The sequence below is a fragment of the Zingiber officinale genome, chromosome 7A (assembly GCF_018446385.1).
Source record: "Zingiber officinale cultivar Zhangliang chromosome 7A, Zo_v1.1, whole genome shotgun sequence".
Taxonomy (NCBI): Eukaryota; Viridiplantae; Streptophyta; class Magnoliopsida; order Zingiberales; family Zingiberaceae; genus Zingiber; species Zingiber officinale.
In genome coordinates, this window is record NC_055998.1 from 99,424,413 (window position 1) to 99,438,674 (window position 14,262).

General features: G+C 41.1%; 1 protein-coding gene across 1 annotated transcript in view; it reads left to right on the forward strand.

The window, feature by feature from the left end:
- Positions 1 to 10,652, forward strand: part of LOC122001891 (protein SAMBA-like) — a 68,882-nt gene extending 58,230 nt beyond the window's left edge. Inside the window, exon 3 of the mRNA XM_042556866.1 lies at positions 10,591 to 10,652. Coding sequence (XP_042412800.1) covers positions 10,591 to 10,628 — 38 coding nt within the window. The 3' untranslated portion in view covers positions 10,629 to 10,652. The remainder of the gene's footprint in view (positions 1 to 10,590) is intronic.
- The last annotated feature ends 3,610 nt before the right edge of the window (positions 10,653 to 14,262 follow it).

The following is a 14,262-nucleotide window of genomic DNA, read 5'->3' on the forward strand; positions in this document are numbered from 1 at the left end:
GTCTCCATACTTGGACTTTACCCGAATCTGGTCAACTCAAGTCGGGTCAACCAGGTCAACCTTGACCAAAGGTTGCACCCACAATCTCCCAAGTTTGTATCCTTGTCAAACATCAAGATACAACTTTTCTATTCTCGTCAAACATCAAAATACACCTCGAGTCAGGTCAACTCGAGTCGGGTCAACCAGGTCAACCTTGACCTAATGTTGCACCAACAATCTCCCCCTTTTTGATGTTTGACAAAAACCATAATCAAGTTAGGTTAACCCGATAACCTAACTTAGGTTTTCCAATAGTTCTCCAATGCTCTTCCTTGAGCATTCTCCCCAAATTCCAATGTTCTTCCTTGAACATTCTCTAGACATTCTCCCCCTTTTTGACACACATCAAAAAGAGTGAATCAAGGTCAAGAGTTTCTTCCTAATGAAAGTCCCATACCTTTCATTGAAATCCTTAATTTCCCCCTTGATACTAAATACAACAATCAACATAGTGACAATCCCCATATCACTAATCTTGACGAGTAAAAACTCCCCCTAAAAGTCAACTCCCACTTGACCAATAGGTAAAACTCCCCCTAAAGGTCAACTCCCCCTTGACCATTGCACCAACAATGTCTTGGAGAGTTTCAATCCTTTAGAAATCTAAAATACCAACTTCCAGCTGAAATTTCAGACAATCAGTCGAAAATCAGTATTTTGGCATGCTTAGCCCTTTACTGGATCGGTCCAGTGACCGATCCAGACCTCCCTGGACCGATCAGCATCCCCTCTGATCGGTCTACAAAGCTCTGATAGGAATTTTTGATTTTTCTCCCGAAATTCAGAAACCCCTAAAAAATCACAGAAAATTCCAAAAATTGTAAAACTTTGAGGATACATTCCTCATAACATATATTATCATGGAAAAATAGTTTTCTATGAAAATAACTTCCATTTTTAAATCTTGATACAAAGTTCGAAAGACTTTGAAATAGTTCAAGGTTAATCCATCTTTGTATCAACTTGCTCAATGATGAATGCTATCACTAGAAAAGCTTCATCAAGGTTTTTCAAATCAATTTTGAAATGATTTTAAACCATTCAATTTAGGATCACAATCTTAGGGCTATATGTACATGACTTGTACACAAGCTTTCCCTATGATCCTCAATTTAGAATTAGGCTCATCTAGGTATAAGAGCTATGCACCTTGATCCTAACTCATAATCCTAATATCTCACACACATCTAAGGTGTATCAAACACATCCAAGTCAATTTTGATGTGAGATATGGGTTTAGGTCATCTTAAGCTAAGTTCTCATGCATTTTCTAGACAACAATTTGATTTCCATATCAAATTGAGTTTTTATCCTTAAATCAATTTAATTGATCATAAATGCAAGAGATGATGACATGACATAAAATAATATCATAAGTGAACATATGTGCCAATGTCATGATGTCATGGCATAAAATATGAAACTTAAATAAGGCATGACATATTACTAACCTATGCATTATCATGACATTTCAAATGACAATAAACTAAATATGATGTCATGACATGGCATATGACAAACAATATATGACAAATAACATATAAAGGTATAGAAAATACCTAATTCTAGCCTTAGTTGCCATTTTGATAATTTTGATCATTTTGCCATAAATTCTATATTCCTAAGTGTAATAGCCCTAAAATCATATACTAAAGATTTTTAGATCACTATGTGCCAATTAGATTGACCCTAGAAAATTCCTCAAATATGGTTGGCACATCCTAATCACCTTAGGAGTAATTTTTAATTTCATTTTCAAGGCTTGGTTATACCTTGAAACTTCCTAAAATGCCACCTTTTGCCATGATTAGGTTAACTACCTATCCAAATAAGGTGGGCACACCCTAAACCATCTAGCGTGATGAAATCACGCTCCTAGGAACCCAAAACCTATTTGAGCTCATTAGGTTCACTAAATATTCACTAGGGATGACTTCCCTAGCAACCCTCCTAATGACCCTCCTAGGCTTTAAACCCTTGGTCATTTGGGACTCATCAAGATCAACTCTAGGGGTGACCCCCCTTGTGACCTTGGTGATGGTCTTCCTAGCCCTAGGTCTTGTTCCATAATCGAATGGAACATTATGGTAAGTGGGCTTGACCACTTGAGACTTAGGTTTGTGACTCAAACCTCTCATGTGCTTGGGCTTTTGCTTTTAACCCTTAGACCCTAGAGTTGACTTCTCCAAATTCTTAAGAGTCTTTTCTAAGGTGTCAAGTCTTGACCTCAAGACTTGATTTTCCTTCTCTAATACCTCAAGTTTTAATTTGTCATTTTTCTTTGAGGTATTCCTAGGCATATGTCTAGTTGTTTTAGGATTTCTATCTAGGTTTTCCTTAACCTTAGATGAGTTAATTCTAGGGTTGGCATTTCTAGTATTATCCTTACCTAGACTAACATGTTTGGCATCTAAGCACATGTATCGGTTTCTATGGTTATCATGCTTATCATCATTGTCAATTGCAATAAAGCTACTAGCATGTTTCTTATTAGAATTGCAATAATGTGCCTTAAAGGGTACCTTAGGGTTTGCCTTAGCTCCCCCTATAGATGTGCTTGGTCTCTTGTCCTTGTGAGGTTGCCTCCCCCTCGGACATTGGCTCCTATAATGTCCCCTTTGCTTGCATTGGAAGCACACCACGTGCTCCTTGCCCTTGCGTATCGGGACTCCGGCTTCGTTGACCTTTGGCGCCGGTGGAGTCTTCCTAATCCTCTTTGGACATTTACTCTTGTAATGCCCATATTCCCTACACTCAAAGCACATTATATGTAATTTATTTGAAATTAAGTTGGTTGAGTTACCTAGGGTTGAGGATGGATATACGCTCTCTTCTTTATCCCTTCCAGAGGTAGAGGCTTCTTCTTGCACCAATCTTGATGAAGAACTCTCCTCCTCTTCTTCCTTAGATGTTGAGTAGCCCTCAACTTCTAATTCCATACCTCCATGATGTGAGCTACTTGGCTCACTTGACTCCTCTTCATGACTTGAATTGGAGCTCTCCTCATGGAACTTAGCCAAGTTGTTCCACAACTCCTTGGCATCGTTGTATCCACCTATCTTACACAAGATATCATTAGGTAATGAAAATTCAAGGATTTTCGTTACCTCGTCATTGATTGTGGATTGGTGGATTTGTTCCTTCGTCCACTTCTTCTTCTCGAGAGGTTCTCCTTCTTTATCCACCGGAGGAATAAAACCTACTCGTACACAATTCCAATTTACTAGGTTAGTCATAAGAAAATACTTCATTCTTACCTTCCAATACGCGAAGTCGTCGCGATCGTAGAAGGGTGGAATCGTGATGTCTTCTCCAAGTTGATCCATTCTCTAGCTCGTGCTCCCCCGGGTGTTAATCCGACGAAGAGCAACCTTGCTCTGATACCACTTGTTAGGACCTTCGGATGCGGCTAGAGAGGGGGGTGTGAATAGCCGACCTCAAATTATCGTTTCTTCCTACAATTTAGGTTAGCGCAGCAGAAATACAATGTAGAAACGAAAGTGGAGAAGATCAAACCTCAAACACGATGATGTAACGAGGTTCGGAGATGATACCCCTACTCCTCGGCGTGTCCGTAAGGTGGACGAAGTCTATCAATCCGTCGGTGGATGAGACCCCGGATAACCGGCTAATATGAACTCCTTCTGGGTGGAGAAATCTCGCAACAATCTCTCTTGCAACAGCAAGAATGGAGTACAACCAATAGAGAAAGAAATCAAGAACAATATAAATGTAAAAACACTTTGCTTGCCTTCTCGTCGACTGGAGTTCGATGAAGCAGCAACTTCACGATGTCAACAGCAGCTAATCACCCAGTCGAGGGAAGCTCACACGAAGCTTCAGGAATAGGGAGCTCAGGAAAGCTCAGATCGCAAGAGTGAGGAAGAAGAGAATAGCACAGAGGCGCTCAGCATCTGATTTATATCTGCACCTGCGAAGAAGAAGACAAAGAACAACACAGAAATCTAGCCGTTGTGTCGCAACAACTAGGCCTGGACCGATCAAGCTCCACCCTGATCGGTCTGGGAGGCTCCTGATCGGTCTGTGGACCGATCAGGCCCTAGGCTGATCGGTCCCCAGACCGATCCCCATACTTGTTCTCGTTTCTGATCGCTTCCTGATCGGTCTGTGGACCGATCAGTAGGCTTCCTGATCGGTCTACAGACTGATCAGATAACTCACAGTGCCTCTGTTTGGTTACTGATCGGTCACCAGACCGATTAGATAAACCTGAGTATCACTGGATCAGTCTGCTGACCGATCCAATGCCCATGTGGATTTAGAGCTTCTCATCCCTAAATCCTAAGGCCTTCCTGGTCTTGAGAACGAGCTACCGAGCCCTCTCTGACCTAGTCTGGAGAACGAGCTACCGAGCCCTCTCCGACTTCCACGTCCGGTCCAGAGAACGAGCTACCGAGCCCTCTCTGACCTAGTCCGGAGAACGAGCTACCGAGCCCTCTCCGACTTCGTCCGATCCAGAGAACGAGCTACCGAGCCCTCTTTGACCTAGTCCGGAGAACGAGCTACCGAGCCCTCTCCGACTTCCACGTCCGGTTCAGAGAACGAGCTACCGAGCCCTCTCTGACCTAGTCCGGAGAACGAGCTACCGAGCCCTCTCCGACTTCGTCCGGTCTAGAGAACGAGCTACCGAGCCCTCTCTGACCTAGTCCGGAGAACGAGCTACCGAGCCCTCTCCGACTTCCACGTCTGGTTCAGAGAACGAGCTACCGAGCCCTCTCCGACTTTGTCCGATTCAGAGAATGAGCTACCGAGCCCTCTCTGATCTATTCCAGAGAACGAGCTGCCGAGCCCTCTCCGACTTCGTCCGGTCCAGAGAATGAGCTATCAAGCCCTCTCTGACCTAGTCCGGAGAACAAGCTGCCGAGCCCTCTCCGACTTCCCATGCCAAGCTTCCATACTTGGACTTCTCCTGTGCCAAGCTCCCTGCTTGGACTTTTCTATGCCAAGTCTCCATACTTGGTCTTTTCCCGTGCCAAGCTCCCTGTTTGGACTTTTCCGTGCCAAGTCTCCATACCTGGACTTTACCCGAATCAGGTCAACTCAAGTCGGGTCAACCAGGTCAACCTTGACAAAGGTTGCACCCACAATCTCCCAAGTTTGTATCCTTGTCAAACATCAAGATACAACTTTTCTATTCTCGTCAAACATCAAAATACACCTCGAGTCAGGTCATCTCGAGTCAGGTCAACCAGGTCAACCTTGACCTAAGGTTGCACCAACACACTGTTCTTGTCCAGGGTTACTTTGATATCTGCTAACTATGCCTTTGGCAAAACAGATTTCTGATCTCGTGCATAGCATACATTAGGCTTCCAACAGCCGTAGCATAAAGAACTGCCTTTATTTCCTTTATCTCCTTTGATGTCTACAGAGACATATCTTTAGATAAAGTTACTCCATCCTGAAAAGGTAAGAAACCTTTCTTGGAGTTTTGTATGCTTAAAACGAGCAAGGATTTTTCCGATGTATGAAGCTTGGGATAAGTAAAATATTCTTTTCTTGCGATCCCTTATTACTTTGATCTCAAGAATATATACATTCTCCCAAGTCCTTTATATCGAATTGTTTGGACAACCATACCCTTACTTCTGACAACATTTTGATATTGTTTCCAACTACCAAAAATGTTATCTAAGTATAGTACAAGAAATACCACCACGTTTCCATCACATCTTTTGTATATACAAGACTTATCCGGTTACTAAATCCATAGATCTGGATTACTTTGATAAACCGGATGTTCCAAGACCTTGAAGCTTTGCCTCAGTCCATAGACTGATTGAGCTTGCACACAAGATGCTCTTATCCCTTTACAATGAACCCTTCTGGTTGCTTTATATGGATGCTTTCTTCAAGACTTCCATTAAGGAATGTTGTCTTGACATCCACTTGCCAAATAGATAAAAGAATCCAGATAGACTTAAGCGTGGCTACTAATGAAAAAGTTTCCTTTTTCATCAAGCCTTGCTTTGAAAGTTTCTACATTCCTGTCTATCCCTCTTTTCCTATTATAGACCTTTTTATACCCAAAGGCTTTTACACCATTTGGTGGTTCTACAAGCTTTCAGATTTTATTATAATACATATATTCTAATTCTGTATTCATTGCTCTTTGCCAAGATGCTGCATCTTTATTTTGGAGTGTTTCATCATATTTTCGGGATCAGACTCATGTTCATTTGGGATCAAGTCCAAAAACTCTCCCAAAACATGAATCTTTTTGGTTGTTTGACAACCCTCCCACTATGATGATGTACTGTCTATAATTGTGCATCAATTGTGATATGTGTTGCAGTTTCTTGTGATATTTCATCTTGTACAGTTGGTACTGGGTTAGACATGTCCTTTATAATTTCTTTAAGAACAAATTTACTTATGGGCTTTTATTACATAGTCCTTTTCTAAAAATCGATCATTGATGCTAACAATGACCTTCTGATTTTTAAGACTATAACCTACTTTCATTTCTCTAGGATAACTTACAAACAAGTGAATTCCTGTCCAACTTATCATTGTCTCTCTTCAGCATATATGCTGGACTACCCGAATCCGAATATGTTTCAAAATAGGCTTATGCCTATTTAGCAATTCTATATGAGTAGAGAGTTCTGACTTTGGAAGGTACTATGTTCACTTCCGTTTCCAGAGTATATCCTTAAAATAAATTTGGTAATTTTCCAAATAACTCATCATCAATCTACTTATTTCCATAAGAGTCCTATACCTTCCTTTTTCTACACCATTCTGTAGGGGTGTACCAGGTGCAGTTAGTTGGGATTGAATCCCTACTTTTGATAAGTGACTCCTAAATTCTCCCAAGAGGTACTTGCCACTACGATCTCACCGTAGTGTCTTGATACTTTTACTTTGACGTTTCTCCGCATCAGCCTTATACTCAAAGCACTTAGTCTTGCGGCACATTAAGTAAATGTATTTGTATCTTGAATAGTTGTCTATAAAATAGATGAAATATTCGATACTACCTCTTGTCTGGATAGTCATAAGATCACACAAATCAGAATGAAACAATTCCAACATATCTTTGGCTCCATACCCCTTAGACTTAAAAGCTTCTTGGTTATTTTTCCTTCCAAGTAAGACTCGCAGGTTGGAAAGATTTCCACTACCAATGAACCCAAAAGTTCATCAGCTACCAATGAATCCTACTCAAGTTAATATAACCTAGCCTTAGATGCCAAAGATATAATTGGTTCATTTTCGAAGGTTGCTTTCTCTTAAAGTTAGAAGATGTGTTATAATTTCCATTTATTGCATCGTGGGAGTTATTGGATTATAAATTGTTAACCAACATAACAGAATAGATAACTTCTCTATTTTTCTTGATAACAGCTTTGTTATCAAAATAGACACAATATCTATTCTATAATAGTTTAGAAACTGAAATCAGGTTCTTTCTAAACTTAGTACGTAAAGATAATTTCTAATAATCTATATTTTATTCCTATTAAAGGACAAACATCTCCCACTGCAACAGCTGCCACTTTTACAGCAGTGCCCATGTGGACGGTGTTTTTATTTTCATTTAGTTGTCGGGTTTCCTGGAACCTTGCAATGAATTGCGGACATGATTAATGGCATCTGTATCTACACTCCAGGTTCTGGTAGATAACACCACTAAACATGTTTCAACTAATGAATTAAATACACCTATATTGTTCTTTAGTTCTAAAAAGACAGACTACCTTAATGTCCAAGTCCTATTTCCAATTTTTACAATCGGGACTACTAAGTCTTTTCTATAGTATAACAACTAGGGAATTGACAAATATTTTAAATCCTAAGAATCATAAAAATATTTGATCAAGATCAATTCCTTAAAATCCCCATGAATTTTGTATGCCACGATAGTGTGGACGTATACAAAATCAAAGAAGAGATTTTATCCATTAATTTTATTATCTCATCAACTTTACTTTATGACGAGTAAAATTAATAGTTGATCTTTCTTTGATCAAATATTTGGCCAAAACTTTTGAATTTAAAATAACATTGATTCCTCAAACAATATTATTTAAATTCTCCAACACCTCAAACACCGTGAATTTTGCATGCCACGATAGTGTGGACGTATACAAAATTAAACATTTGTAAGAGGAGGGGTTTACCCATTAATTATCTTGTTAATAAATCTTTATGACAAATAAAATTACCTCAAACACCGTGAATTTTGTATGCCACGATAGTGTGGACGTATACAAAATCAAACATTTGTAAGAGGGGTTTTTAATTTTATTATCTTGTCAACTTATTTATTTGATAAATCAATAGTTGATTTTCTTCGGTCACACAAATAATAGCAGTGACTCCGATGAGGAGGATACTATTAGACGTGCCTAAGTGTATACCATTACTTGACACTAAGTCCGTTAATAAGATTGTGTCCCTTCCGATGGGGAAGATCACACGCTCTTAATTAACTTCCTATAGTCATCCAAAATGGAAGTTTAAGCTAGTGATCCGCAAACAAGCTCATCTGATATGGAGGAAGGCACTCAGAGCCAACGTGCAAGCTTGTTGCATCACTTATAAACCAGTAATGGAGACCGTGGAATTTATTTAAAAATAAATCCCTCTCCCACTTAGTTATTTAAAGTGAGGAATTTTGACTATGCTAGCCTACTTAGCATGCATACTAACAAGCACACACAACACAGCATAAAAAGCAATAAATATAAGAACTAATTTTCAACTATTATGGCTTTTATCTATTGTTGTCCTCTGTGTGTCGCCAACCCTAGCTGCTGCCATCTTTGGCCACCGCCACCGGGTCTAGTTGTCGCATCCATCTTGCTCCTTGTTCTGCTGCGCCTCTGATCCTCAAAAGGTTCCACGCCTTGCAAGATTCGTTCTGCGACATAAATAGAATTTTACATTTTTCGATCCTATATTCCTCGAAGGAATGTACATGTAAACTAAATCGAACATAAAATAAAATTTACATCCATCGATGTAAAATACAGCACCCAAATAATATTTAAATAATAAGGTTATTGGACAAATAATCCTATTGGATTTTTCAGGAATTTTTAGGAATTTTCTGAGAATTTTTCAGAGTCTGTTTGACGTATTTTAAGGGGATCATTTATAGATTTGAGAAAAAAACCTGTTTGAAATACCCGGAGGTGGGAGTTGATTGAGGAAGTTAATCTAGGGTTTAATAAAAACATACCTAAGTTTATAATTTCTTTTCTCTTCCTTACCTGTGCCTTAAAAACTCTCCACGCTGAAGCCTCCTTTATCCCGATCTCCTCTCCCTCTTGCGGTACCGAATCCCTTTCTCCCCTTCGCTTCCTCGTGCCACCATCCGAAGCTGCAACGGCGTCGGTCGATCGCCGGCTTCGCTCACCCCGCACCGGCAGAGCCTCCCTCTCCCATTAGCTCTTCGTTGTCGACCACCAGCGCCACCCGACGATGTGCCCTAGCAGGTAGTCGACCCTTTCTTCCGCCTGATCAACGCCGATCATCCTCAGATCATCGGCCAGCAGGGGTTTTCTTCCAACTCCTCAGCATCGCCGTCGACTCTCGCGGACCGCCTCTCGAGCACCGACCCGAGCCTAGTCCACCTCTTCGTCACCGGCACAGATCTAGCCGGCAACTCTTTCACGACCCTGCTACCGGCCGCTCTCCGACAATCCAGCGCCTCAGCAATCACCGGGCACCGCCGTGTCACACGCCAGCCTACCTTCCTCCTGGAGCCGACACTGTCGGTTATTGCAGACCACTGTCGATCGAGAGAGGGGCGCCACTGCTTCGTCTCTAACTGTTGCCAAGAAGCCATCGACGGTGCTGGATGGAGGAGCAGGACAACCATCAAGAGAGGATCTCTATTTTCCTATTGTTGCGTTTGAGATCATCATTGGGTTGATGCAGATCCGAGTGAGGAGCTCCATGTTCATTGTAGCTACACTTTAGAACTCCACCGGGCAGCTGCAAATCAAATTGGGGTAACAAAACTAAACCTATGTTGCTAGTGAGTAATGCTTAATTGTTAATCTTGGATCTGATTATGGTTTGAGGTTGTTAATCTACACTTGGTTGGGATTGATTTGGTGACGTGGCAGATTTGGGATTCGATGGAATGTTGAAGATAGAGATCGGATTTCATGGTATGTGGTGGTTTGATTAGCATTGATCTATGTTTGTTTAAATTGGTTGGACTATGGAGTTGTTAGGGTTATTGAATCTAATGTAGTTATGATTGATGGTGAAAGAGATTAGTCCATTTTATTGAGATGAAGGTTTATGGTTGATTTAGAGGAGTACATGATTGTAATAAAATCATAAGATTGATATTATAATTAGTGATGATGGGTTAGATTATTCTAGGTAATATGTGGACTGTGGTAGATCTTGGATTGATTGGTGGATAAAAGATGAATTTATCATCTAGTTAGATTTGGATTATTAGGTGAAATTAAATGGCTATCTAATTGAATTAGAAATGGAGTTTTAGGTTTTAGCTAGTTGTTGTATGTATAATTAGCTAAATATATTATGTGATCGCAGGACTTGGATTCGAGATGTGCGTCTTGACGTGGGATTAGTTTATCACGATCGGCAGATAAAGGCGGGTACTTCTTGCTTATTCTCTTTAGTATTTTGATCCTAGTGCATGAGCTTATTGTTCAGATAGTTGTTGTATCTATCTTGACTCCACTCTTATTTTTCCTGCGCTTGATACTTCCACTCAATCTTTGAGCTACTCGTTTCTGTATCTATACGGTCTCTTGTTGCTATCGATGATATTTAGCAGATACTATAGTACTAGGTATTGGATACCAGATACCAGACATTAGATAGTAGGTATTGGATATATGGACACCTGATACCATGTTTACCTGCTTTGATTTCTGTTTATTTACACACTTTGCTGAGCATGCTGGCTTCATGTAGCATACCTGTTTCTGTTTATATATATATGATGACTGTTGCATTACTCGCATCATGTCATTGCATGCATAGCCGACGACTTTGTCTCCCTTGTGGTTGAGGCGGTCGTTGGCCTGGGCCGCACGCTCGGCCACTCATGGGTAGTGGTAGCTTGGAGCGTGCCGCATGTCCTGTCATGCCCCCACTCGCACACTCATGGGTAGTGATTGCTGGAGTCGCGGCAGCAGGGACCCCCGTCGCAGACGTAGCTATTTAGCTACTATGCACCTGTCCATCCGGTCACTCGAGAGTAGTGGCGGCCTTTGGGTGGTACAGTTGTCATCGATCCAGCCTCTCGTCCATACAGGGGTCATGGTGCTGAGAGGTGGGCGGGGTGACCATCCGTACATACGCTGTTGTTATTATATCTGCTGGTTGTTTACTTATGCTGTTGTTGCTTATCTATGCTGCTGTTGCTAGATTATACTGCTGTTGTTTATTTATGCTGTTATGCTTACATAGGTTGAGATTTATACCTGTGATATGTGTTTAGACACTGGCCTACTTACTGTTGACATGTATATACCTCACATGATACCATGTAGTTATGAGCAGTACTGTAGCAGGACTTTGCTACACTTTACCTTCTACCACTAGACTAGGATATGGTTTCAGGTATGGACACTTATTATGATATCACTGTAGTATCTGCTATTTCCATACGAGACTGTATACCTTTGCATCTCTAGTTTTTTACTATACTCATGCACTATCCGTCTATTACCCGCTGAGTTTTTATACTCACCACCCCGCATATTGGTAATTTCACCAGGTAGCAGGTAAAGGAGTTATGGAGTCGCCTGGAGATCCTGTCCGCCAGTTCCACGTCACATTCGAGGACGACCTTACGATTTCGGTATTTCTTACGTTATTTGTATTTTGGGTTTTGTACTTGTTTATGTACTTGTATTCTCTTGTATTGGGTTTGATATTATTGTGTCAAGCCGAGCCGGCTCGCAGTTAGTTACTTTATGTTTTGTGATCGTTGTTTGTGATTTCCGCTGTGTTGATTTTAGTACAGCCGTGTGGGCTAATTCATATATTTATATAACTGCGTGGTTGTGTTTATTTCTGTTCCAGCCGAGTGGGCTAATTCATATATTTATATAACTGCGTGGTTGTGTTTATTTTTGTTCCAGCCGAGTGGGCTGGTTATATAACTGCGTGGTTGTGTAGATATATTCCAGCCGTATGTGGCTGATGTATATTGTATGTATGTATGCCTCAGATTGTCACCCGTACAGGGGAGATGCTGCCGAAATTTTTCGGTACGGTCTCCTTTTGGGGGCGTGACAATTTATTGTAATACCCCGGTTCTGAGATTCTGGTTAAGTATGACTTAAAAAGGTTAGATGATACTATCCATATCACCAAGGTGCACTTTCCTTTTCGGAAGCCCAAACTTAAGAACTCCAAAGTTAAGCGTGCTTGGCTTGGAGAAATCTGAGGATGGGTGACCTCCTGGGAAGTTTTCCAGGGTGCGTGCGAGTGAGGACAAAGCACGCTGAAAGGACCTCTGGTGGTCTGTGGAGCTAGTCATCAAACCGATAGGTAATTCTGGTGTCGTTCCTGGTTCGGTCCGGGTGGGGCCCGCCCGGGCCGGGGCGTTACAGATGGTATCAGAGCGACCTTGCGACCGTGAGTGCGCCTGTGGTAGGAGCACCCAGGGCACCACCTAGCGAGGGAGATTCTGGGATTTGTTTGTGGTGTGATTTGTGGTTACACAACGAGGACGTTGTGTCTTTAAGTGGGGGTGATTGTAATACCCCGGTTCTGAGATTCTGGTTAAGTATGACTTAAAAGGTTAGATGGTACTATCCATATCACCAAGGTGCACCTTCCTTTTCGGAAGCCCAAACTTAAGAACTCCAAAGTTAAGCGTGCTTGGCTTGGAGAAATCTGAGGATGGGTGACCTCCTGGGAAGTTTTCCAAGGTGCGTGCGAGTGAGGACAAAGCACGCTGAAAGGACCTCTGGTGGTCTGTGGAGCTAGTCATCAAACCGATAGGTAATTCTGGTGTCGTTCCTGGTTCGGTCCGGGTGGGGCCCGCCCGGGCCGGGGCGTTACAATCGATCCTATATTCCATAAAAGGAATGTACATGTAACTAGATCAAAAAATAAAATCCTAATAAAACTAAATACAGCTCCTGCTGTATTTTATAATACAATTATGCACACACAATGTCCAAGGGTCCAATCACACACATAATAACGATAAGCCATAATAGTTGGATCCTGCATCCACAAAGTTAGCACATCCTACTATTAACCTGCCTAAATTATGTATGACATGTGCATAATTAAACTAATACCAAATACACAAAGGCAAAAACCCTAGCTCTGATATCAATTGTTGGTTGCTACTCGGAAAACCTAATGGTTCCACTGTAAAAAAATTTTGTACAAAGGTCTGAACCTTTTTCCTAGCTACCATGTGTTCTTTTAAATTAAACTTGGATCGCCTGCGGAACTTAACACATTTGATCCAAAGTTTAATTTATTTGTTCTTTTAGGTTTATACTCGGATCTCCTGCGGAACTTAACACGTTCGATCCAAATCACCTAGGTTATTAATTTCATTAAATATTAATTTTCAAAATTGGCTTCCAGTACTGACGTGGCGAGGCACATGACCTTCTTGGATATGGGAACAACCACCACCGACTAGACAAAGCCTTTTAAGGAAAGTTAATATTTAATTTCCTTAAATAACTTTAGGTCAACCGAAAAGAACAATCAAATCACAAGGAAAAAAAATAAAATAAAAGAACACAACATCGAAAATAAATTCGAAATACTAGAATCGCATGCCTCTTGTATTTGGTATTATTTCCAAAAATAACTAGTATGATGCGGAAAGGAAAAATACTAGTTATACCTTTTAGAAAGACCTCTTGATCTTCTACCGTATTCCTCTTCTAACCTCGGACGTTGTATGGGCAACGATCTTTCGAGATGAGAACCACCAAGCACCTTCTTCTTCCTTACAAGTTTCGGCCATCAAAACTTCTCTTAGGATGAAGAGGTTCGGCCACCACCATCATGCTCCAAGGGATGCTAGAAACAAAGCTTTCTTTCTCTCCTTCTTCTTCTTCCCCAAACTTGATCTGGCCACCATATAAATCTCCACAAGAAGGATGAGGTTCGGCCATCAAAGAGAAGAGAGGAGGAGAGGATGGCCGGACACACCAAGGAAGAAAAAGAGGGAGAAAATAGAATAGAGTTATTCACCATGAAGCCTTCTCTACC